Source organism: Dasypus novemcinctus, chromosome 24 (genome assembly GCF_030445035.2).
Source record: "Dasypus novemcinctus isolate mDasNov1 chromosome 24, mDasNov1.1.hap2, whole genome shotgun sequence".
Classification (NCBI taxonomy): domain Eukaryota; kingdom Metazoa; phylum Chordata; class Mammalia; order Cingulata; family Dasypodidae; genus Dasypus; species Dasypus novemcinctus.
The window spans coordinates 17,787,279-17,812,314 of NC_080696.1; the positions used below are offsets into that span (position 1 = coordinate 17,787,279).

Here is a 25,036-nt window from a genome sequence, read left to right on the forward strand (position 1 = left end):
AAAGGCCTGTGGGATTCTCCAAGGTTTTTTCTTCCATCCCCTTCTCTCCAGTCTATGTCTTATGCCCTTCTTTTCTGCCCCTCTGACACTCTGTGTGGCTTAGCTCTTCTTCCTGAGTTGTCTCTACCCACTTCCTGCAGCTTGCCTCCCTTTCAGTGCTCCACAAGCGTTCACATTCAGCATGTCCATAGATCACGTACCATGTTTTCCCCTTCACCCTTCCAACATGTTCTTCAGTCTCTGTTCTCTCTTCTTGCACTCCCATCCCCACAGTCATCTCCGTCAGCCTGAGCATTGTTCTAGAATCTTCCCTCATACGCATCTCCCTGACATGGAGTCAGTGGTCTGCTTATTCCTAGCTCATGCCGTCATCCTTGGTTTATTGGCGACTTCCCTCCAATGTGGCACTCATTGGACTAGGCTTGGGGGTATTGGAATGGTGTCTCCACTTGGGTAACCCCCACAAAAGCAGATCTTGTGCAAGTATTCAGTTGCAGGTAGCTTATTTGGGAAATGGGTCAAGGAAATAAGTTTGGGAGTTGACAATTGTATGCTGGAGCCACCTTGTACTGACTCAGCGGAACTGATTGTGACCATTTCTTCCCAACTCTACATTCAGTCAGGTCACAGCAGTGGCTTAGAATTGATCATGAGGGTAGTATTTACACCAGAGAAATTGGCCAGTGGCTCCAAATCAGGACTTTTAATCCCCTGGAGATCTGGTTGTTAAGCGTTTACTAGCATGTCATTGGGAGCAGCGGATTAAGACAGGGAAAGGGCAGCAGTCAATAAAATGTGCTTTTTCAAGAGAGTACACCATAGACAATGGGAGCTTAACCCCTGTGTGGAAAACCCTGGAAGCCAGCATAGACCAAACATCTCAAAATCATCTCACTCCTTGGTATGTATGCCCATCAGCCCTTGGTTGAGGGCTATCTCGGGTGAAATAGAGGTAGTCCTCTATTCTGAAGCCTTCGGGCAGTTAGAGGCAGGCTGGGGTGAGCTCCACTGGTAAGACCTGGAAGATATAGGCAAGGTTGAGCGAATGGCTATTAATCGAGGCACCAGCATTGGTAAAAGCTAAATCCTTTCTGCTGTTAGTGACATGTGGTGGTTGTCTTTTTCTCCCCAGAGCTCGACCTCATGGACCTCATAGGGGAAGACAGAAAGTGGATGGTGGGGAGGAAGTTAATGCAGGTGAATGACACTCTGACTTCAGAAGATCCAGGACTCCAAGGCAGCAAGAACTGCACCGAACCAGGTAATGGGGTGGCTGCATGCTGGGCAGGCACCATCTTTTCTAGTTATGGGGAGAGAACAGCTGGATGCTATGATTTTTCTTTGAGTTCTCATTCAGAGAGACTTTAACAAAACTTAGGGCAAGTGTCTAAGGACCCCAAAGGTGAGGCCCCAAGGGACCACGTTGGGTGTGTTTCTGCCTCTATAGTCTCTTCCTAGTGGAGTTGGGGAAAAGGTAAGTCAAAGTCTGTGAGACCTCTGATTCCATACTGATGTCAAAAGTGGAGACATAGGAAACTGAGTCTGGGGTAGGGTGGTGGAGCATGTTCTGTGGCCATCCTCTTGGATCTGGAATTTTCTCTGGCTGGTTTTTAATAAGGAGCCTTATTTCTGTCACAGTAAAAAGACAAAGGGTTAGACCAGATCCTCATCCAGGATATTGGTCTTCTTGGAAGAAGTGAGTATTCGGTCATCAGTCATTGTATTTGATATCTATTGTGCCTTTCCTCAGAAAAAACATATGGAACATTCATCTCTGATATTACTGAACTGAAAAAGGAAACAAAATGCAGAGGGAATCAAGGGGACAAAGAATGACAGGAACCTAGCTCACCCAGGCCTCTGGGAAATGGCAAGTATCCTTCTCGACTAATAAAGCACCTGGTGGTTTAGACCAGGGCTCAGTAAACTTTTTCTGTAAAGGGCCAGGAAGTAAATATTTTAGGGTTTGTGGGCTACATAGGTATCTGTAGTATCTTCTTCTTTAAAACAACTCTTTAAACATTTTAAAAGCATTCTTAGCACATGGGTTGCATAAAAACAGGCCTCGATGGATGTGCTCTGGGCTGTCGTTGGCCAACACCTGGCTTAGACGCCACAGCTTGCTTCCTGGCCTGGTGGTTAGACTTGGGTCTGGTATGTGCTCTCTTTAAGGGCACGGGAGCTTTGCAACACGTTGAACCCACATCTAGAGGCCTGATTCATCATTACTGTCATCTGGAAGGACAAACCATCTTCACTGCAGCACAAAGCACCATAGACCTGTGACTATAGAAGGTGTTTTGTGAACTTGCGTGTCTGCTCTTTTCTTGGGGAGGTGGGTAGAAATGTCCTCCACCACCATGCTGAAAATCTCAATCATCTCCCCCGCAAAAGCCAGAAGGAATTAAAAATAGGTAAAAATAGAGATACCCGCCCCCCCCAAAAAAAAATCCTACATGATTTGTATTTCCCCAGCTGGAGAATTCATTGGTTACTTGTGGTTGCTGCTACATATTTACAAGGAAATTTGCTCTCTTGAAGGCTAGCAAAGCACAAGGAAAGCCCCATGTATAGTCTGAAAATTGTGGATTCACTGAGGCCTGGCCTGGGAGAATATGGCAAGGCTGGCATGGTAGTTTCTCTGCTGAGAAATCTGCCTGGGGATCTGGTCTAGTAGCTGAATCCTTCTCAGTGTCTTCTTTAGCCACGAGGCAGGTAGTGACCAGGATAGTAGAAGACAGGGAACACAGTATTAGCAATCACAGCCGTGACTTTTATATGGGAAGAGATGGAGTCAGACACCACATGGTGGCCTGTGCGTGGGTGTTGACCAACACTGGTTTTGGGTTCATCCTCACGCAGCACCAGGGGTATTCCCTGTTGTTGGGGTTGTGTTTTAGGGGGAGGTGGGATGGTTTCTCTGGGAGGCACATTGCTCACTGTACCAGGAAGTGCATTTCTCCCAATGACAGATGTAGAGAAATGCAGCACATTCCAGGCCATTGCAAGAGAGGACATGACTCGACCATGCAGGTAAAAAAGGAAATGTCTAAGTTGATAAAAAGAGTACAACCCAGTTCCTGCTGGGGTTCGTAGGGAAGACATGGGGAAAGGAGGAGAAGGAAGGCCTTGGAGGAAATTGGGAGGAAATAAAAGAGAGCTTGGTCATGCTGCATAGAGCTGGTCCAGAAAGAATATGGCACCAGCGGGGACACTCCTGATTTCTTCATCTGTTGACTAAAGGGATTGGGCTAGACTTCTGGGGTCCTCAACTCTGAACCAGATTCTACAGGGAAAATGATCATGCCCACACAAGGAAGGGTCCTATTCAGATCCTAACACATGGAGCACTGGCTCAGAGCCTGCATCCCTTAACGAGTCTTCTTTGGCCATCTCAGATCATGACTGTCTTGTTTTCCAAAAGCTTATGGTTCAAAATGTTCTGTAATGACGCTCTCCAATATGGACATCTAGTGACTATTAAAAGTCAAATTATTCAAATAAAATTTTAAAATTCTGGTTTTCAGTTTCACTAGCCACATTTCACATACCCAGTGGCCACATGTGGTTAATGGCTCACAGTGTCAGATCCCACAGATCCATAGAAAATTCCCGTTATCACAAAGTTCATTGGGACAGGCTGGTCTATAACTCTCCAGCTCAGTTGCACACATTGCAAGGACATTCAGGGGATACGTAAATCTTTTTAATTCCACTCACCAACTCAGGCTTGGGGTGGTCCCAGTCATCTGGATTTGAATCCCAGCTCATATGCTTGGGTGCTATGGGCTTGGGGGGAAATAGCTTCCCTGAGCGTCTCTCTGCTTGTCTGTGAAATGGAGATACCCCTTCTTACCTTTCATGGAGGTTGTGGGAATCGATAATGCAGTGATAAAGGATGTCCAGTGGAATGTTCATATATGGTATGTTCTCAGACCTCTACTAGCTGCTGGCCAGCACCTTTTCAGATGGGTCATAGTTTAAGATTCTTCGGGCAGTTTGCTGTGATCCCTCCTTCCAAGGAAGGGCAGAGGTGGCATGGCTGGTTCTGTCAACAGGTCACATCCCTAGGACATCCAAGGCTAAGCAGCCTCCAGCTGGATGGGAAAGCTCAAGTGCCATCTTCTAACACAGACCACCTGCAGATACCACATGAGCACAACATCGTCTATTTCAAAGAAGAGTGTGATTCCAAAACTGCCACCTTCACAAGGTCCCCAAGTTGCCGCAGTGCTCTTGCCAGACTGCTGTTGGAAGCCAACCTGTCAGTCTTGGCTAAATAGATATTTTAAGACAAAAAAAAAAAAAAGTTGAGAGCCAAAGCTTTCATAATGTTCTGATTTAGAATTAAAATGTTAATAGGCTACATCTTCTCCACCTCTAACTTGATCCATGAGAGACTTGAGTTGGAATAAACCAAGGGTAAGACCATTCACAAAAGAGTACCTGGTTTCCTGTAAGAGGTGTACAATGGATATTTCTTTTCTGGGTGAATGTAGTGGTGGCTGCTCTATAAATCGTAGATATAGAGGTTAGGAATTAAGCCAAGTGGTTTCTGGACTAACTTGCTCCCTGTTTTTGCTGACTGTCCATAGCAGACATGTACTTGCAAAGATGATGGAATCAGGGTTTCGTCTGTGCTTGGGAGAGGTGATCATTTATGCAGGAACTTCTTGAGTGTTTGGGGAGCATTTAGGGAGCCTGTGTGTGCCGGCCCAGGATCAATCACAGTGCCCAAATCACGGTCAGAAGTGCATTTGGTTCTTCTCCGAAAATATACCCAGCACAGTTAGTGAGCCACAGGGCTTCTCAGACTGTGTCCCCAAACCCCAGTCCTTAGAAGGCATTATTATGTCAGGCGTTGATTAAGGGTCTGGAGCTAGAATTCCTTCTTTTCTGGTTTGCACACCCTGATGGGGATATTGAACTGGCATGTTCTAGAGATACCCAGTTTCTCACCTATGAAATGAGATGGTCAGCTAAATTTATCCCCTCCATCCCTTCCATTGCACAGACCCAGTAATTCCAAGAAATTTCAAGAATAGAGATTCAAAAAAGCTACAACCCCAACACTTTCCCTTCCCATGATAACTTCTTTGTGTTTGCAAAATTCCATGTCATATCTCACCCCTCTCTTCTCTTTCTGCTCCCCACCCCCATCTTTCTGAAAACCAGGTGTCCAGAGTATTTGGGTGGTGAGCCAGGGGCAGACCAGGCTGCAGAGTGCTCATTTTAAAGTAGCAGAGCTGTGGTGTGTGAGGTGGCAACAGCTTAGACGACACATTCTTCGTATGACAGTTGTCACTTTAAAGACACATTGCTTTATACATTTTGGAAATGAAAAAACAAAATGGCATTCTTCCCCCCATCCCTCAAAGACTTGGTTTTGGTGGACATTTGTGATTTTTTCCTCCAGTGCTGTGTGAAAAAAAGACTGACCTCCAAGCTCCAATTTTCCTGCAATCCCTTCCAGCCCTCTGCAAAATTTTGAGGTTGTTTTCTTAGCCTTGACACTGCCGATTTCATCTGAAGTCTGAAAACACATTTTTTTTTACAACATTTGAAACTGTTTACTCAGATGCCCTATTAAGAGAAATTTAACTTTGAATAAATTTGATCCACAGAAAATTAAGTTAGCTAAATGGAATATTGAGGATGGTAGATAACTCGAGCAGAAATGAATTCTTTGTAGTATTTATTTGTACACTTTACAGTCTGTGTCTAGAAAAACCCATCATCTTTTGTTTTTCAGTTCTTTGATATTTTAAGGAAATGAATTTTTCCTCAGAGGGCCTCTTTCAAATAAACTTTGGAAGAAGGAACAATTTTTAAATGGTAAGCCTTTGGCACAGGGTGTCACTCTGAGATCGTTGCATTTCCTTTTCATAAAGGGCTCAACTCATTCCTGCTGCCTGACTTATTTGAGGGTTGGTGAAGGTGGGAAAGGTTTCATGTTTTGCAGTGCAGGGCCAAGGTGAGACTTGGTGGGGCACTGACCCCGGGAGGATATACCAGGAGTGGGACATCCCTGGGATCAAGTGAGTAACAGAGTGGCTGGAAACAGCATCATCTAAAAGTAGTATGCGGGTAAATTGCACGAGAGGAGGGAAGCCTGAGGTCCATAGAGGGTTGGACCAAGTGGTGAGTGGGTCCAAACAAGAGAAGTGCACCTCCAGCATGGACCGGCAAGCAAGGCAAATGGGTTCAGGGTGCAGGCGTGGACAAAGTGTTGGGATCCTACTTCTTTGCAGTTTAAACCATATTATTGGTATTGGCTGGTTTAAAATTCCAGGGTTTAGCCTGACCAATTCACAGACCATAAAAGATTCGAGTCGCTCATCTTTTACCTGAAGAAACCAAACTCTAGAAGGGACAAGTGACATACCCAAGATCACCAGACTTGTCAAGAGCAGAGTATGGCCACCATTTAGTTAAGTCAAATATATTATTAAAATTAATGTCACCTGTTTCTTTTTCATTTTTTAACATGACTACTGAAAATGTAATGCATTTGTAGTTTGCATCTTATTTCTATTGGACAAGTATTGCTCTAGACCATGAGACTGTCAGAATCCCTAACTATTCAATTATCAGTAGGTATTGAGAGCTACTCAGTAGGTATCAGGTGGCCGTACTCTGCTTTTGACAAGCCTGGTGACCTTGGGTAGGTTCTCAAATACCTATTGATAATTGAATAGTTAGGAATTCTGACAGTCTCATAGTCTAGAGCAGTACTTGTCCAATAGAAATAAAATGCAAACTACAAATGTATTACATTTTTAGTAGTCATATTAAAAAATGAAAAACAGGTGACATTAATTTTAATAATATATTTGACTTAATAAATCCAAAATATTAGAATGACAAATTCCAATCACTTTAGAGTGACTATCGCTTGAAAAGAAGCAAGTTTGTTTTTTTTAAGTCTTAAAATCCATACACTAGTTTACCAGCTCCCATAACTTCCACAAAAACTTCTCTGAAGCTATAAATTTTTTAACAATTCAAATAGCTGTTGACCTTCTTAAGTGGAACAAGTTAGGAAGGAATGTGATCTGCTCTTCTATTTTGTATCAAATTCTTTACTGGATTAGATAGGGTTAGGGAAGCTTCTGTAACAGAGCAGTTCCCCAGATTTGGGAGTCTAACACATTAGTAGTTTGTGTCATTCTCAGGTACTTTTCTGGTCTGTGGGTGGTTCTGTTGCCAGAGGAGGTCTGTGGATTCAGGATGCCCCCACTTTGTGGTTCTCCCATCCTCAAACTTGCCTTCAGTGTCACCATGCTTCTTGGCATTAGGGGAAAGAGTATGGAGAATTATACATGAGAGGGTTTTATGGGCTAGACACTTCTGCTTGCATTTTATTGGCCAAGGCTCAGTCACATGACAGCATCTAACTGCAAGGGAGGCTGGGAAATGTCCTTTAGCAAAGTGCTCTGGGAGTAAACAGGGATGGTTGAAGAGCTAGCCAGTCTCTGCCACATTAATTTTCCCCCAAAAACAAATTTCCCCACTTTCCTTTATGCTTATCTTATTACAAAGGCAACATACTCCCATTACAGGAAAATCAAAATTTCAACTTACATCTTTGGTTTTGGCACTTAGCTTAATTGTCACACTTCTCTCCAGGTCAAAGTGACAAGATTGCATGCTCATTTTACCCTGAGAGAGTCACAGGTGATATAGTCATTGACTATTTACAAATTGGTTCTTTTCTTTTTAAATATGAGAGCTGTTAGAAAAATAATGAATGCTTGCGTATAGATGAAGTCTAGTGGCAACAGCATGGAAAACATTGGGCTTGGGAGGAAATTCCAAATCCTAGTTCCTTCACTTTCTGCCCATGTGGCACTCAAATGAGTTTCCTAGATTCTTTCAACTTCATTCACACCATCTGTAAAATGCAAGTTGAGATGCCTACTTCATAGAGTTGTGGTAATCATTAAATGAAGTAAGTTTTTTCAAACAGCTGGAACCTGTCAGAAGAAGTGTTTAATAGTTTATTATTATTATCTTTGATATCAGAAATATAATGGAGGGCAGACTGATGGCGAACATTTACAGGGACCTCACTATCCTGCTGGCACAGTAGAACATTGTGGGATTAGTAAGAACAGACAGGCTAGTTATTGTGTTCAGCAACAATGATGCATTCTTCTGAGTTGAGTTGTGCTCAGAAGACATGTAGAGGTGTTAAATAGGAGACTGCTGACTAATGTGCTTTTGTAGCCCAGGAAGCTACAGGATGAAATAGGGAATAAAAGGTGCTCTACTTCACGCTAATGAAGAATTAAAAAATCCCAGCTTCAGCAGGAAAAAATCAGACCCTTTTCATCTTAACTTCTTTATCGAGGTATTTTTCCCAGACAGCCAAATCCAGTGAATGGTGCCTGGTATCTCCCAGAGACACAGGGAAGGGATGATAAACTCTACCCTTTGATTTGAAGCTTTCCTGGTCTTGTCTATTTGCAAGGAAGTTTAGACTTTTCAAAGCATTTTGACATTCATTAGCTCATTGGAATAGGTTGGACCCTTGAAACCAATACTTTGAGGTCGGGAATGACTATTATTATGATGCCCAGTTGATGGAAAGGGGAGAGATGGAAGCCAAGGAAAGTTAAAGAGTTGAGAATTCATTGATCATAAGTTTGAAAAAGAGTTTTTAGGCATGGCGGACTCAAATGGTTTCCAAACTTGTTCCTCTGAGCCTGCACTTGGCTAACTATGACCCTAGGCCAAATCTGGCTCATTGCCTATTTTTTTTTAATAAAGTTTTATTGGAACACAGGCACACACATTCATTTATGTGTTGTCTCTGGCTGCATTTGTTCTATGAAGGTAGGGTTGAGTAGTTGCAGCACAGATCACAGAGTCCACAAAGCCTGAAATATTTATTTCACAGAAACATTCACTACCCCCTTCTCTAGGCCCTGCTGCTGATGCCTCCACATGTCCTCTAGGGGAGGTTGAGTCAGGAGTGATATCCCCAATTCCCCTCTGCTCTTCCTAGCCCCTACCCCTTCAGATGGTGCCTCTGCCATATTAAAATTAGTGCCATACTCAATATTTTTCCTAACTTGTTTTAATTGTAATCAATTTTATTGAAATGTATTCATAAACCATACAATCCATCCAAATTGTAACAATCACTGGCATTTGGTATAATCACAGACTTGCGCATTCATCACTTCAAACAATGTTAGAGCATTTACATTACTCCAAAAAAAAAGGAAAGAGAATGACAAAAATACAAAAACCAAGATAACTCCAGCCCTTAGTATCACCTCTCAAGCTCTCTATCCTTCTGCCATACATAACTGCTAATCTATTTCTGTCTCTGCAATTTATTTGCATTTACATTTTAAATAGATGGAGTCAAAGAATATGTAGTACTTTTCGTCTGCTTTCTTTCATTTAACATGCTTCCTTTTTTTGTTTACTGTTGATGGGAACGTTATTAATATATGGCTATACACTACTGCTCATAGTTTGCTTTGGTTGTATTTTTGACTATTTCACCCTGATATTAACATCTTGTAACATCTAAAATCACCCCTGGGCTGTGAATTGTGACTTGGGTACTCCCCCCACCCCGTACCCCACAAACAGACAGACACAATCAAAAACTGCCAACATTTTTCTGTCCATGTGTTCAAGAGCTGTTTAAATTTTCATCTGGTAAGTTCATCTCCAAAGGATGTTTGAAAACCACTGGTCTGGACTAAACCCCTTGTTCCAGAACAAGCATCTGGGACTCCTCTCCAGTGCTCCTTACACCTTGGTGTTGTCCCCCGTTGGGTTGGAGAGCCGAGCACACACAGGCTTGGCGGCACCAATCCACGGCAGTGTCCCTGGACGTGGTGCCCGGCCCTCCTGGAGCAGTGAGGAACGGCTCGAGCCTGTTGGATGGGGTGACATTGGAACAAGGTGGTCAGAACCCCCTCTGGGGCAAGGTAAGGGTGAAGCTGCTCCTGGCCCAGCGCTCGCCTGGTGGCCGCCGTGGCCTGGGAGAGCGATGGCGCCTCTTCCCACTGGCCGATGGGCAAAGGCGTTCCAGCCGCCTGCGCAGCCTTCCCAGGGCAGCTGCTCACCCGGGCTCCCCTCCTGGTCAGTCCGGCATGGGTGACCCTTTCCTTGAACCCGTCACTCCGAGAAGCTCTTCCTCTCTCTTGCTTCGTGAATGAAGCCCCAGCAGAGGCCTCGAGGCCTGAAGGGGTATCCCGCGGCCCCCCCTGCTGGCATTAGAGTGACCACCTGGAGCCAGATTCCCCACATGTTTCTGGCCTCCACCTGTGAGGCTGGCGCTCCCCTTGCCTTGTTGGTGTGTGGGGTTGGCTCTGAGTCACTGGGTTCTCAGGAGGGAACCCCTCCCCTTCTCCAAGTACCCTCGGGTCTTGAGAACAGTGGTTCTCAAAGTGGGTCCAAGACCAGCATCTGCTTGCCCTGGGAACCTGCTAGAAATGCAGGCCCTGGGGCCGACTGAGCCAGGACCTCCAGTCATCTGGGATTCTGACACCAGCTCGAGCGTGTGGACCACCGGCCGAGCTCACTGCTTCCTGACCCTGGCTGCCCATTGGACTCAGGCCCTGGGGAGCTTTGAAGCCCCGGCCCCACCCCAGTGCTTGTAAACCAGACTCTCTGGGTGGGACCCGGGCATCTGACTTTTAAAGCTCCCAGGAGTCCAGTTGCAGCCAAGGCTGAGAACCATGGCCAGATGCCTCCTCTGTTCTCTGGCCTTCTCTGTAAAGCTGGCTGAGGGCAGGAGAGCTGGGCCGGCAAGAACCCATTTGCTCTCACCACAGGCAAACAGTGGAACAGCTTCAGGCAAATCACAAAAAGCACCAGGCCCATCTAGTAGGTTCCTCAGTTGCCCAGCCCTCCTCAAGAGCCACACTAGCAGTTGCTCATATTTTTGCTAGGTCTTGGGGGCAAGGAGTTTGGGTCTTGTGTCTGAGGTTTCTTCCCCCGAGAAAGGCATGGATGGAGTTGCACCCTGGTTGCATTTATTTTTTATTTATTTTGGAGATACCGGCGGTTTATTTATTTTGGAGATACCAGGACCTCGTACATGGGAAGGAGGTGCTCAACCATTTGAGCTACACCTGCTCCCTGTGGTTGCGTTTTAAAGTCCATATGTATGGAAACGTGGGGAGGATGTTCGCGCATTGTCCTCCCTGTGACCTGATCTTGCTGCCTGGCCTTCGGTTGCCTCGGTGCTTACCTCCCCCAGTCCCCAGCCCACCCCCCTTCTCAGAAGCCTGGGCTGAGGTGTCCCAGAGCCCGAGGCTCGGCCTGCCCTGCCCTGCCCTCCAGCAAGGCTGCGCTCCCTGGCCTGGTGGGCTGTGGGAGCTTCAGGGGTGGTTGGGGCCCAGGCGAGGCTGGGGGGTCTCTCCCCCGAGGCTTGACTATTCTTGCCACGCCAGGAGGAGGACTGCAGGAGTGGGGGAAGGGGGGCGCAGGTCTGAGCTACCCCACTTGAGTGTGCTCTGATGCCAACTCTCATTCTCTGGGCCACCAGGCCACGATGGAAAGAATGAAAGCTTGGGGTGGTCCCAAGAGTCGGGCTGGACTCATTGAAGTCTCTGTTCCCGCAGTCCTTAAGGGAGCCCAGAAGTGCCCCCAGGCTGTCCCTGGGTCAGCAAGGGAACCAAAAGAATTCCATTCCAGAGTGCTCCAGGGTTTTGTAATTGTAAAGACCTCCTGGGTCCTGCAGTCAGGGGTCCTGCAGTCAGGAGTCCTGAGAGGAGCTGACTGACAGCAGGAACCCTGGCTTGGACACACCTGGCTGTCGTGGGAGCCGGGACAAGTCACTAACCTCTCAAAGCCTTGGCTTCTCCTTTGGGAGGTGAGGGTAATAAATGGTTCGAACAGAAGGGGTCACCCTGATAAGCCAGTGGGGCCGAGCGTGTAGAGTACGCAGCTAACGCACACCCCCAAAGGGCTGCCCCTCCACGGAGCACCTTTTTTTTTTTTTAATTTTAATATTTTAAAATTTATTTTTAAAAGATACAAAGATCACACAAAACGTTACATTAAAAAATATAGGAGATCCCCATATGCCCCACTCCCCACACCCCCTACTTTTCCCACATCAACATCGTTGTTTAGAATAAGAGAAAACGTCACTTCAAAATGACAATTTTTTACATTTTTGGTCAGCTCATGAGGCACCCACTTATCAATCTTTTTCACCTTTCATATTTGTTTCGAATGATGGTGGAATGGTCAAGGTTGAGTTCTTTGGCAACTTCTCGTGTAGTTTTTAGAGGATCAACTTTGATGATTGCTCTCAGTTGGTCATCTTGAGGGCTCTCCTCTCCTTTGCAAAACTTCTTTTTTTTTTTTTAAGATTTATTTATTTCTCTCCCCTTCTCCTCCCCCCCCCCCCCCCCCCCGGTTGTCTGTTCTCTGTGTCTATTTGCTGCGTCTTCTTTGTCCGCTTCTATTGTTGTCAGTGGCACGGGAATCTGTGTCTCTTTTTGTTGAGTCATCTTGCTGTGTCAGCTCTCCCTAAGTGAGGCACCATTCTTGGGCAGGCTGCACTTTCTTTCGCGCTGGGCGGCTCTCCTTACCGGGCGCACTCCTTGTGCGTGGGGCTCCCCTACGCAGGGGACACCCCTGCGTGGCAGGGCACTCCTTGCGTGCATCAGCACTGCGCATGGGCCAGCTCCACATGGGTCAAGGAGGCCCCGGGGTTTGAACCGCGGACGTCCCATGTGGTAGACGGACGCCCTAACCACTAGGCCAAGTCCGCCGCCCTGCAAAACTTCTTGAGCCACCACTATACTGTTCGTTTGTTAGCAATTCCTGGGCCAAATGTGTTGTTGATATTGCAAGTTGTCTCTACTGCACTACGACCCATTTTGAACTCAAAAAAAATTGCTCAAATTTGCTTTTCATCTAACATCATTTCCATAGTCTAAAATAAATATAAAATAAACAGCAAGTAATAAGTCATTAGCAAAAAACATAAAGTGAGAAAGTCACATTAAAATGGTGTATCGTATAAACACATTTATTTAAGAATGTATTCCAGTATCAAACGGCAAATTTCAACAATGCAAAAACTGCAGTTACTTTTGCACCAACCTAATAATTGTGCCTGTCACATGAACATGCTGCCAGTGTCAAAAAAAGCCTCCCAGTAGATCTTCCTTGGGTAACATGATTTCACTTCAGCTGAAATCATGTTGATTTGCCCCAGGCAAATCGACAGAAAAATCACTGGTGATGGAAATTTTGATCTTTGGATAGAAGATGGCAAGGTTGGGTGTACAGAATGGATACCAGCCGGTGCAGAAAGAGAACTTGAAGGACCATGGGCAGGTGGAAGAGAAGCAGGGCCTGTTTTGAACCCCCCTTTGACCATCATGATTGTCGGAGGTGTGAATCTGCCTTTTGAACACACCTTAAATCATCCAAAAGTTTGCCCGTGTTTCATGGACATAGAAGCAGCTCTCCTTCCATGTTCAAGAGGCAAAGGGTTTCCTCATTGTATGCTGCATTTTAACCACAAAAACTGGACCAATTGATTAAATTGAGTTATTATGTAATACTGAACTTTAAAGGAAAGGAAGTTAGGGTGCAACTGTTCCCATACCTCCGTTAGGCTCTTCTATCCATTGACCATGGTTTCATGTGGGGCATTGACCCCACTGAAGAAATCATTTTGTGTTTGTGGCTCCCAAGCTTGGATTCTTTTAGTGGTGCCCAGGCCCAAAACTTGATGTCTGGTGGCTCTGCTTAGTGGTTTCCAGGGGTAAAGTATCTCTCAGTAATTGCCTTATGAATCTGGGGTTAGTAGCATATTGATTCCACAATTGCACATGCTGTTTATTTAAAATTTTATATACTATTTCACCCTCCCCATCCAGTCTCAAGAATTGTGCCTTTAGATGTTTCTTTTTTTTTTTTGCCCCAATCTTTTATTAGGAACATCTTCAAATATACTGAAAAATGTAGAAAAATTTATAGTAAACAGCCAGTACCTGGATTCTGTAATTTACATTTTACTATACTTGCTTCCTCACATTTATCCATCTATCCAACACTATTTTATTTGAGGAGATTTCAGAGTAGGTTGTGGAAATTAGTACACTCCCTCTCAGATACTTTGCGTGCCTATCATTAAGTACAGTTCAGTGTTCATTTACTATTTTTCTTTTTCGGTAATGCACACAGTGAACTGGGCAAATCAAGTGACCAGTGATGAGTCCTGACCTATGTATACAACTTTGCACATACTTTATCACCATACCAAAAGATATCATCATCCCAGAAAGTTCCCTCTGCCCCTTTTCAGGAAGTTCCACCCAGCTCAGCTCTGGTAAACCACTCTTCTGATTTCTAGTACCACCGATTAGTTTATGCACATTCTGGAACTTTATGTGCATGAGGCATACTATATGTACTCTCTGGTGCAAGACTTTTTTTTCAATATTCCCCCCCTTTTTGTGTGCTGTCTGCTCTCTGTGTCCATTTGCTTGCTGTGTGTTCTTCTGTGTCTGTATTTATTTTATTTCCCCTTCCCCCTTACGGCTTGCTTGCTGTCTGCTCTCTGTGTCCATTCACTGCAAGCTCTTCTGTATTTTGCTTATCTCCCTTTTGTTTGTTTGTTTGTTTGTTGTTATGTCACCTTGCTGAGTCGGCTCTCTGTAGCGTTTGCAGGCCGGGTGACTCTCCGCAGTGTGTGGGCAAGCTTGCCTTCACAAGGAGGCCCCGGGACGCGATCCCAGGGCCTCCCATATGGTAGACGGGAGCCCAACTGATTGAGCCACAGCCGCTTCCTGGTGTAAGACTTCTTCATTCACCACAATGTTTTTGAGATGCCCCCATGTTTTTGTGTGCAGATAATGTTCTTGAGTGTATATGTGTATGCACACATATAGGTGGTTTTACTTGTACACTTACAGCAAACTTTCCAAGAAAAGGTGTAGTTCTCTCTTGGATCTGCCTTGCAAATTTTATTCACATTTCTTAGATACTTATTGTTCTAGTTTGCTAAGCTGCTCAAGCAGATACCATAAAACAGGTTGACCTTTAACAGTAGGAATTTATTAGTTTACAAGCTTACTGTTTCAAAGCTGAGGAAAATGTCCAAATCAAAACATCATCAAAGTGATGCTTGCTCTCCAAAGACCAGCTGCTGGCTATCCTGAGCTCCTGGGTCCCATGGCAAGGCATATGGAGGCATTTATGGTCTTTCCCTTCTCTTCCAGGTTTCCTTGCTCTCAGCTTCTTGCCTCCATGGCTTTCTCTTTTTCTGAATTTCATTCTCTTTTAAAGGACTCCAGTAAAAGGATTATGACCCACCCTGAATGAGGTGGGTCACATCTTAATTTAAGATTCTGATCACTAAAGGATCCTACTTACAATAAGTCCACACCCAAGGGAATGGATTAACTTGAAGAACATACTTATTTTAGGCCTTGTTGTGATGTACAGAAAATGAGTCAGAGCTTTGATTGACCAGAGAAGGTAACTTACAGACAAGGGCCAGTCAGCCATAACACCCTCTCTCACTTCCTCCCAAAGTAGAACCATGAACTGGACTGAGAAACCTGTGGTGGGAGGGAGGAATCGGCCTTGTCCATACACCACTTAACTGCATTATGTCCAGGTATAAGGCTGCACAGTCAGTTTTAACTTGGGGAGACAAAGTAGAGCACACACCTTAGAGTTATCCCATTTGAAGAGGGGTGGGAGCTGTGGTATTTATACATCCCCTTCCCTCAGTCACTGGGGGAGGGCTGTTCTAGGGGGTATGATGCCCAGGCCCTGGCACATCCAGCCTGCCCCTCCTGCAGGCCAGGTAGCTCCTATGACCAGAGAAAGCCCTCTCATAAAGGGGCACAGGTGCTGGCAGTTGGAAGCTATGCTAGTGTATGTGGAAAAGAAAAGGGTGAGGAGAGGCTACTGGGGCACCAGCAGGACCACTAAACACCTCCTTCCCCCTTTCCAACTAAGTAGTCTAAGGTTTCAGAGCTCATCCTAGCCCAGGAAGATTATTTAACTGCACTTTCCATGTCCCCTGTGTGTGCATGTGTTTATACTGCTAAGTGAGGGTACTCCATCTCAGTCCATTAGTTTTTTTTTTTAAATATATTTTTAAATTATATTTAAAAAATACATAGATCACACAAAATGTTACATTAAAAAAATATAGAAGTTTCCCGTATGCCCCACTCCCCACACCCCCCACTTTTCCCACAACAACAACTTCTTTCATTAGTGTGGTACATTCATTGCAATTGATGAATACATTTTGGAGCACTTCTATACAGCATGGATTATAGTTCACACTGTAGTTTACACTCTCTCCCAGTCCATTCATTGAGTTATGGCAGGATATATAATGTCCTGCATCTGTCCCTACAGTGTCATTCAGGACAATTCTGAGTTCCAAAATGCCCCCATATTACACCTCTTTTTCCCCTCTCCCTGCCTTCAGCAACTCCAGTGGCCACTGTGTCCATATCAATGATAAAACTTCTTCCATCACTAGAATCACAATAATTTTGTAGTAGCATACCAGTAAGTCCACTCTAGTCCATATTTTATTCCCCAATCCTGAGGACTCTAGGATGGTAATGCCCACTCTACCTCTTAACTAAGAGGGCTTTTATCCCACATGACTGATGGCTGGGACTCTCCTGCTTGCAGTTGTAGACTCTCTCAGTTCCTTAGTGTGGTGGTTGTCTATCCTCACCTCCTTGTTAGCCTGGATATGTCCTGGGCATATCCAAAGAACTGGAGAGTAGGTTTTGCAACTCCGCTGAGACTCAGGACCCAGCTGGTACATGGACAGCCCAGAGATTTAAGTTTCCTGGACATACACCCACCAACCCCAGCACCAACCACAGGTTCAATAAAAGGGACAGAAGAGATATATGTAGAGAAGTCACATCTGAGTCCAACTCTGTCACACTTGGGAACACAAACTCCAAAGTATGGCCCACTGGCACACCAAACTCCAGAGCCATCTGCCATGACCATAGGACCTGGTGTCTCTGTAGCCCTCAGGAGCACCACTACCTGGGTTAGTATCTACTTTGGCTGTCTAAGAGATCCTGCCGAGACATGCATAAGCACCACCCCTCTAATGACCTCCCAACTCATTTTGAAGTCTCTTAGTCATATAAACTCCTTTGTCTTTACAATTTCCCACTTTTATTCAAGGTCTTTTTCCAGTTGTATCACCTGCTGGTGCTTGGTAGTAATCCCTTGGTGCCAGGGAGGCTCATCCCTGGGAGCCATGTCCCACTCTGGGGGGAAGGTAATGCATTTATGTGCTGAGTTTGGCTTGGAGAGTGGTCACATTTGAGCAATGTAGAGGCTCTCAGGAGGTAACTCTTAGGCACCCTGCAACACTAGGCCAAGTTGAAACTTCAAGTACAAAAGGCTCATAAGCATAGTCATCAGTATCAAGGGCCCACCAATGGACCATCCTTCTCTGGTCATTGCTCCTGCACTTGGGGGATTGTTCCTGTTCCATTGGAGACCATTAGTTTTCATGGAGTCATAATATGTGTTTGTAAAGTGCTGATGGCTTGTCAAGTGGCTGTGCCCCAAGTTGAGGGGCTTGGGCAGCAAGATGGAGGAGGCCCTCCATGGCAGGCAGGTCGAGGGCCCATGGGAGAGAGGGAATTTCGTGAAAACCAAGAACCATTCCTTCCTTCCCCATCTTTTACTGCATTTGTCTGTGCTATGGACTTATGGGGATGCCATGCCAGGGGAGCTGAAAACACGTTAAAATCACTTAGAAAATCCTGCCTTAGCTTCTCCTGCAAATAGAGACTTTGCTCCTAGAGTTTCCCTTCTTTGGGCAGATATTTTGATTTTGCAACCAACAAGGTAAGAGAGTCCTTTCCAGAAGTGTTGCTCAGGTCCTGGAGCCTGGACTACATGTAGACTCAGGGAGAAAACTCAATATAAGTTCAGGACAGAAAATAGGAAAATGTGTCCCTATGTGGGCAGCCAGGGCTTTGGTCTTCACTGTATTTATTATTTCAGAGGAATACGCTGGCTTTTCTAGTGCCAGAGTCAGTAGAAGACATTTCTGTCTCTTCAGGTCACCATTTAATCCCTCACTGGGCTCTACTTTGAGTGAAATGAAATCTGTATTTCACGCAAAATCACCTTTGAGTTACTTGCTATGTTTGAACTGGGAAACCTGTAGCCCTGGTATTTAAGTCTCAAACATTTTCAAATCTCCAGAGCCCACCAAATGTGGGACTTCTGAAGCCTTCAGAAAATAGCACATCCAACTTAGTTGTTCTTCAGCCCAAAGCCTGGCACAGTGGGAATTAATTCCCAGCCTGGAACTTGAGACACCTTGAAGGTGACAGAGTTCAGTTTCTAGCCCCAGATGAAGAATTGCACCTTGTGTTTTAAAACATATGCACAGATGCTTTGGTATCTCCCTCACATGAAGTGGGCTCTAGTTCCCCTCCCCTGGAATGTGGCTGGCCCTTAGTGACCTGCTTTTAACAAATAGAATGTGGCAGAAGTCGTGTGACTTCCAACTGTGTCATAAAAGGCAACACAGTTTCCACCAAGCTCTCTCCCTTGGGACAGTAATGCTTGGAACACAGCCACCATGTTGTGAGGAAGTCTAGGCCTCACAGAGAGGCTGCAGGTAGGTCTTCCAGTCAACAGCCCCATCTGAGTTCCTGGCTGACAGACAACATCACACAGTCAGAATGCAAGTGAAGAACCTTCTGGATGACTCCAGCCCCAGCCACTGTCTGACTGCAATCACTTGAGAGACAATCCCCCAATAACCCCCCGAAACCAGGAGAGATAAAAACAATAAATGACTGTAGCTGTTTTATGCTACTAGTTTGATCTATTATGCAGCCATTATGATGGGAATATGTATCATCAAAGTTCTGGGACCAGTGAAGGATCTCCACTGTCCATCTCTCACTCCTTTGCTTGGTACACTTCTTGTTCTTCAGGAAATAGGTGCTTGGGGATGAAGTATAAATGAAAAACTTTGCTGGTCTCTGTTCCCCGTTTCTGGGGAGGAAACCTCTGAATCTTTGGAAATTCCTGTGATAGGAGTGTCCTTTTTCTTCATGGTGGGCCCAGGAGCACACTTGAGAGTTATAAGGTGGAGCTGACCTCTCCTGCAGCCTTAGAGTGGGCGTCTCACCATACCAAGAAGACCAACCCTGTGGGTAGGAGTATTGGGGTTTTGAGTCAGGTTGCATCAGTCCACCTTCCTGACCTCTGGGGGTGGAGGGGATCTGGAGATTGAGTTCAACCACATATGGATGTTGATTCTATCAGTCATGCCTACATAATGAGACCCTATATGAACTCAGGACACACTTAGCCCTGAAGAGCTTCCACAATTGATGATACTTGTCTGTGTGCCAGGAGGTGACATGCTCTCTCTCCACATGAAGAAGACACCTCAAATATGTTTGAGACCCTTCCAGACTCCACAGTCTACATCTCTTCTCTTGCCTTTTTCTGATCTGTCTTCTTTTACTGCGACGGTTTGCTCGGTCGGTAGAGGTGGGGTCTGGCTCGGACGAGGGGTCAGTCCAGCTTGGGACGAGGGGTCAGTCCAGCTTGGGACGAGGGGTCGGTCCCACTTGGGACGAGGGGTCGGTCTCACAGGGGTTGCGCGGTTCGGCTGACGGGGTCGCCCAGAGAAGCCAGCGACGAGGAGGTCGCCCGGAGAAGCAGGCGATGAACTGGGGACAAGGGAGGCCAGGCCCTTGTCGGGGGCTCTCAGGACTGGAGGGCGCACGGCAGAAGAACTACCGCGGAGACAAGGTAAACACGCAAGTCCAATTTTATTGAGGAAGTGGCTACAGTTTTATAGGGGCTGGGGAAGGCTGATTGGTCGAAGCCACGCCCTGTTCTGATTGGCTGCCGGAGAAAAGTCAGTGGGAGGTACTGGAAGGGGGAGGGGTGGTGGTTAGGGATTGGCTGTTGCTGTTGCTGGGGGAAGTGGCAGGGTTTAGGGATTGGTGGCTGCTGTTGCTGGGGTGGAGGGCAGACTTGAGTTTCCCGCCTTGTGCCTGGCTGTTGCTGCTGGGGGGGGGTGGGGGAAGGCAGACTGGAATTTTCCGCCCTGCGCCTGCGCAGGGAGAAGGAAGAAGAAGGGTGCCGCCCCACAAGGCATCGTGTGGCGCCATCCGGGAGGAGGGGCGGCCGCGGAAGCATGGCTGCTGAGAAGGGGAGACCCGAGGGCACTCTGCGCCCATGCCGAGCTTCCTTCAGGGGTGGCGGTGGGCCCGACCAACCACCCTATTACAGGGGCAGCGGTTTGGAATAGGCCTACCGCGGCCGCCGCCTCCCGCCAGGTCAGCAAACCACACTTCAGCCGGAGGGGCGACCGCATTTTACTATATTGAAACTTTAATTGTAAGGAGAATGCTTTCAGTGAGTTCTATGAGTCTTTCTAGATAATTAGTGAACACTAGGGAGAACCCTCAAATTGTTGCCAGTTGGCACAATTGGAGGAGCTTGGGCCTCCAAATTTGTGACTGGTGCCTGAAGGACAGTTTTGTAGAAGATGGCCCTTAACTTGTACTATCTGCCCAACTCTGGGTTCTTAGAGTCAGAAGAGAATTGATTGAGTTGCTACAGTCTATGTAGTTGGTGTCAGAAGCTGCTGTGCAAGTTGCAGTTTTTGAAGTTTTTGATACCTTTATAGAGAAGAGACAAAGAGGAACATGTCTTTCTGAATCCTGTGGTCCCAGCTTGCCACTGAGTTGGAGCTCTGAGACAAGCAGGAGGTTTCCAATGTTTCAGCCTTAGCAGACTGGGGATTGAGGGTCTGTTTGGCATCTCACTGTGAACCATGGTAGCAGTAGCTCCTTCTTTTCCTCCTCCAGGTCAGAGCCCATGGTGGCTTGCCATGCTACCACCATGGCTCTGGGTATCTGTGGCAGACCCTGCATGCCTAACTGGCTTTTGTGCAGTGACCTCCATGCTGGGACCTCAGGTGTCAGGAACCAGCAGGCTGGAGGGTGCAGAGCAGGATGGCATTGTTGTCCCTTGCAGGGCTTCAGGTCTGCAAGGATGGTCCCTGGGGGCCCAACTAAGGGTCTTCTCTTGGAGTTCCTCTGCTGTTTCTCTGCCTGTTCAACCCAGGAATGGGTTGGCCATTCTTGGGGGAGAAGTGTGAAAATATATGCAAGAGAACTTTGAAAATGTGCATGATATTGCAAAAATGGAAGGCCCTTTAATTGATTAGTAAACTGTTAGTGAATGCAGTCATGGCAGCACACCATTGGCTGTTTTATCTTCTACTAAGATCATAAGTTACAGTCATAATCTCTCAACACTCAAAGAGACTCTAAAAAATCCTGTGACCCTGCAGTCCCCATATAATACGTGTCTTCCCTTTGTGGCATCACCACGAAGTGGTCCTCCTTGATCTCCTTAAGGAACCCACTGCTGCCTTCTTTTAGAGTCCTTTTCATCCTTGGACGACAGTGATTATCTTAAAATTCTCTTCCTTGCGATAAACCAAAGTATTCTCCTTTTAGTCATTGTGACTTTTACAACTTACATTGTGTTCCTTTTCCTCATGATAGACCTTCTGACATTTGAGGACAGTTGAGTTCTCCCTTGTCCAGGTGTCCATCTCTTCAGTTTGGCTCAGGACCTAGATGTAGTTCTTATTTCATGCACAAACCCAACCCTCCTGAGTTAGGACTTAAATCCGTAGGTTCTCTCCAGGGCAGAGGTAAAGAGAACAGATATTTGCAGTGTCTCCTTGGAGCTGGGGGCTGGGCTAAGTGCTGTACCTGCAGTAACTTGTTTGCCCCTCCTGACAACCAGTTAGTCAGGCATTCCTGGCTGAGACTGCGCTGACCTCAGGCATGCAGTGAGGGTGAGGCAGAGCTTGAGTTAAAACCTGGCAGAGCAAAGCCAGTGTTCATTCCCCTGCACCTTGCTCCTCCCTAGGCTGAACCTCAGTCAAGCTCAAGTTGATGCATTATTTCCCCAAGTACTGCACTTTGCTCTGTAGATGATAAGCCTTGTGTGGGCAGTGACCAGGGCTGTTCACTCAGGGTCCAGAGAGTACCTGGAACATGGTGCATCTCAAATAGTTGTTGATCAGACATATGCTGTGTCTTCATTGAATGAATGAATGAATCTTTGTGACTTCTCTTTGACATCGTGTTTCTTTTTGTTTAGTTTTTCCATTTTATTTTGAAACAACAAAAATTAATACAGAGAAGTAAAAGGAGAGATACAACAAACCCCAGTATATTTGCTCTCAGAATTAGCCAATGTTAACATTTTTAATTTGCTTCCCATCTTTTTCCTTTTATAAGAAACAAGACATTACAGATCAAGTTGATGTCCTTTTTATTTGCCATATCAGCATCCTTATTTTGGAGTGTCTGACTGGTGTTTTAATATTTTTACCATATATGTATGTTATATGCATAAGCAGTAAGTAATACTGTTTGTTGTGTTTTCAAATTTAAATGTTATTTTACCATATGTAATATTCTGAAATATGTTTTCCACTCATATTTTTGAGATCTGTCCATGTTTATAAGTGGTTCATTCATTTTAATTGCTGCATAGTGTTCCATTGTAGAACTCTATTGCTATGTATTTTCCCATATGCCATTAACAAATATATTTGTTGCTTTTAGTTCCCTGCTGTGGGTAGTTGATATTATTGTCACCCCAAGTTTCCAGGCAAGGAGACTTCGAGGCAGCAATTAAATGACCCATTTAAGGGGTCACAGTTCTACAAGACTATAGAACCAGAGAATGAACCCATGTCTTCTGACTCGGGCCATGGTCGTTCTCCCTGTGCCACTGTCATCTCCCTCCAACAAAGGAGAAGACAAAGTGAAGGAGATGCCAGGTAGTGTATCTTCTGAAACTGCCAGGAAGGAAAAATGGCCATTTTTAGAGTGGAGCGTGGCTCTTTCACGCAGAGGGAGTTCAAGGAAGAGTGAAGGCCATGGGTGACAGGACAGTTATACTGAGGCTGGGTCTTATCTTCTCCTTTCCAGTCTGTTGTCACCGTAAGGTGTGACCACACCATCGCCAAGTCACTCTGCAGGGGTGGCTGCCGACCCTTCACTCACAGCTTCCTGGGGCAACAAAACAGGATCAACCTTAATCACCACCTCAAGGCCTGGGCTGCATGTCACGAAAGGAAGCCACTGGATACTTTAAGTGCCAGCTCAGGCGTCCGAAGCTCCCAAACACCTGTGGGGTGGGACCATCTCATTCTGGGCAGGGGGTGGGGGTGAACTCCTTTTTTTTTCAACTCAGCTGAATAGAGTGTCTCTGTACTGCAGGTTTTCTGACAAGTTCACAAAAAGATCAATCATTCCTTTCTTCAACTTCCCTTTAAAACATTAGGGCTCTGAATAACATTAATCAAGCTCTGCAGACTTCCCCAGTTTCTGAGATGATCAAGACCTCCTTTCCCCTCTCGAAAGATGGCATAACGGAGTCTTGAAGCAACCTGGCTCTGTTTCTTGCTGTTGAGTGGCCTGTGGCAATTTGCGTAACTTCCCCAACTTTAATTTCCTCATCTTTCAAAGCAGATGATAAGGATCCCTGCCTCCCTGGCAGAGCAAATTTCCCAGGAAACCTAAGCCTCGGGGCTCCTAGCCTGCCTGGGCCCTTCCAAGCCCTGGTATCTGATTTCTTATTCCTGACTGGTAGGCTTGTCCATAAAGAGGGCCTCCAAACTGTGGGCCTGGGTCCACCCCCCAAAGGTGGTTGTAAGGGTGATGCCCTCGGAGCGGAGATGTGCCCGTTACATAATTCGTGCACAGTCATCGTTGGCGGGTGTTCGGATAATTATGTAATTCATAAGCTACATGGAGAGGCTAATGTTGTGTCTGGGAAAGCCAAGTTGCAGAAGCCACCTCTGGGGTAGCCCCTGCTTATTTTATTCTCGGGAGGCTGCAGGGCTCAGGTGTCAGCGCCCCATCCTCAGGGACATCGTGGGGAGGACCAGGCTAGCATTCCCCGGCTGCCTGCCCCCTGCAGGTCCTCTGGAAAGGAGAGACTGAAAATCTTCTGGATTCCTTCAGCACCCTCCACCCATTTCTCCTGTCCTTTACCCCAGATGATGGTGAGGCCGGCACTCAGCCGGGCAGAGGACAGCATGGGGCTGTGCCACCGACTCTCAAGCTTTTCTCCCTTCTTAAAAGACCACGACTCTGATAATTCCTCAGTGAAAAGCCCCGAGCAAAACATTTTATAGGGCCACCACTAATAAAAGGCTTACAGGAAAATGCTAACCCACCAACTAGAACAGAGGAGATGAGAGTTTTTAGAGAGAACGGGCTTGCAAAGGAAATGACGGTGGTGATGAAAATTTCATTCTTGGGCATTCTCCATGCCTTGCCTTTCTTAAATAAGCTCCTCCCAGAAAACTTAGAGCAGGATATTTGGACCCTGTCTGCTGGTTCATTTTGTGGGTTTTCTTCCCCTTTCCTTCTTGAAGGCAAAGTGACAGTTGTGTTTTTAAACATAACTCTGCTTGGAATATCTGTTCATATAAGACATGCAGTTTGTGGCTCTCTGTGGAGAATCAGCTCTGCCCTGAGCTGCTATGTCTCCAGGGAATAAAGTCTGGGGCGATGGCCCCCCAGGCCCGGTGGGGTTAGCCCAGCTGGCATCTCATGGGTGGCACCTATGTTTTCTGTGTAATGATACAACTCCCCCAGAGTTAGTTTCCTTGCCTTTCTGTTATTCACCCTCCCCCGCGTTCCCCTTTATCTTAGGAAATCTCCAGCACTGCCTCCTTTATAAATAAACGTGGGAACGTGCTTGCTCTTCCTGTGGAATTCTAAAAGCATTTTCAGATCTTCTTTCCAGGTCCTCACCTCTTTGAATACCTCCTTGGCGTTCTCCATGCCCTGCGTGGCCAGATTATTTCAGATGAGGCCGCCCAGCCTGCCGTCTGCAGGAGGGTGAGGATGTGCCCAGCGTGACAGGGGCTGCTCTGAGCAGGCGCCACCCCAGGCTCTGGGGCTGGGGGCTGCCCTCGTTTGCGCCTCTCTTCTTGGCCTTACTTGGC

At 46.2% G+C, this 25,036-nt stretch overlaps 1 protein-coding gene across 2 annotated transcripts in view; it reads left to right on the forward strand.

The window, feature by feature from the left end:
* SLC24A3 (solute carrier family 24 member 3) overlaps window positions 1-25,036 on the forward strand; it is a 567,991-nt gene that overhangs the window by 72,431 nt on the left and 470,524 nt on the right. For both annotated transcript variants that reach the window (XM_004447747.4, XM_058286760.2), the window contains exon 2: window positions 1,133-1,261. In XM_004447747.4, coding sequence (XP_004447804.3) covers window positions 1,133-1,261 — 129 coding nt within the window. The remainder of the gene's footprint in view (window positions 1-1,132; window positions 1,262-25,036) is intronic.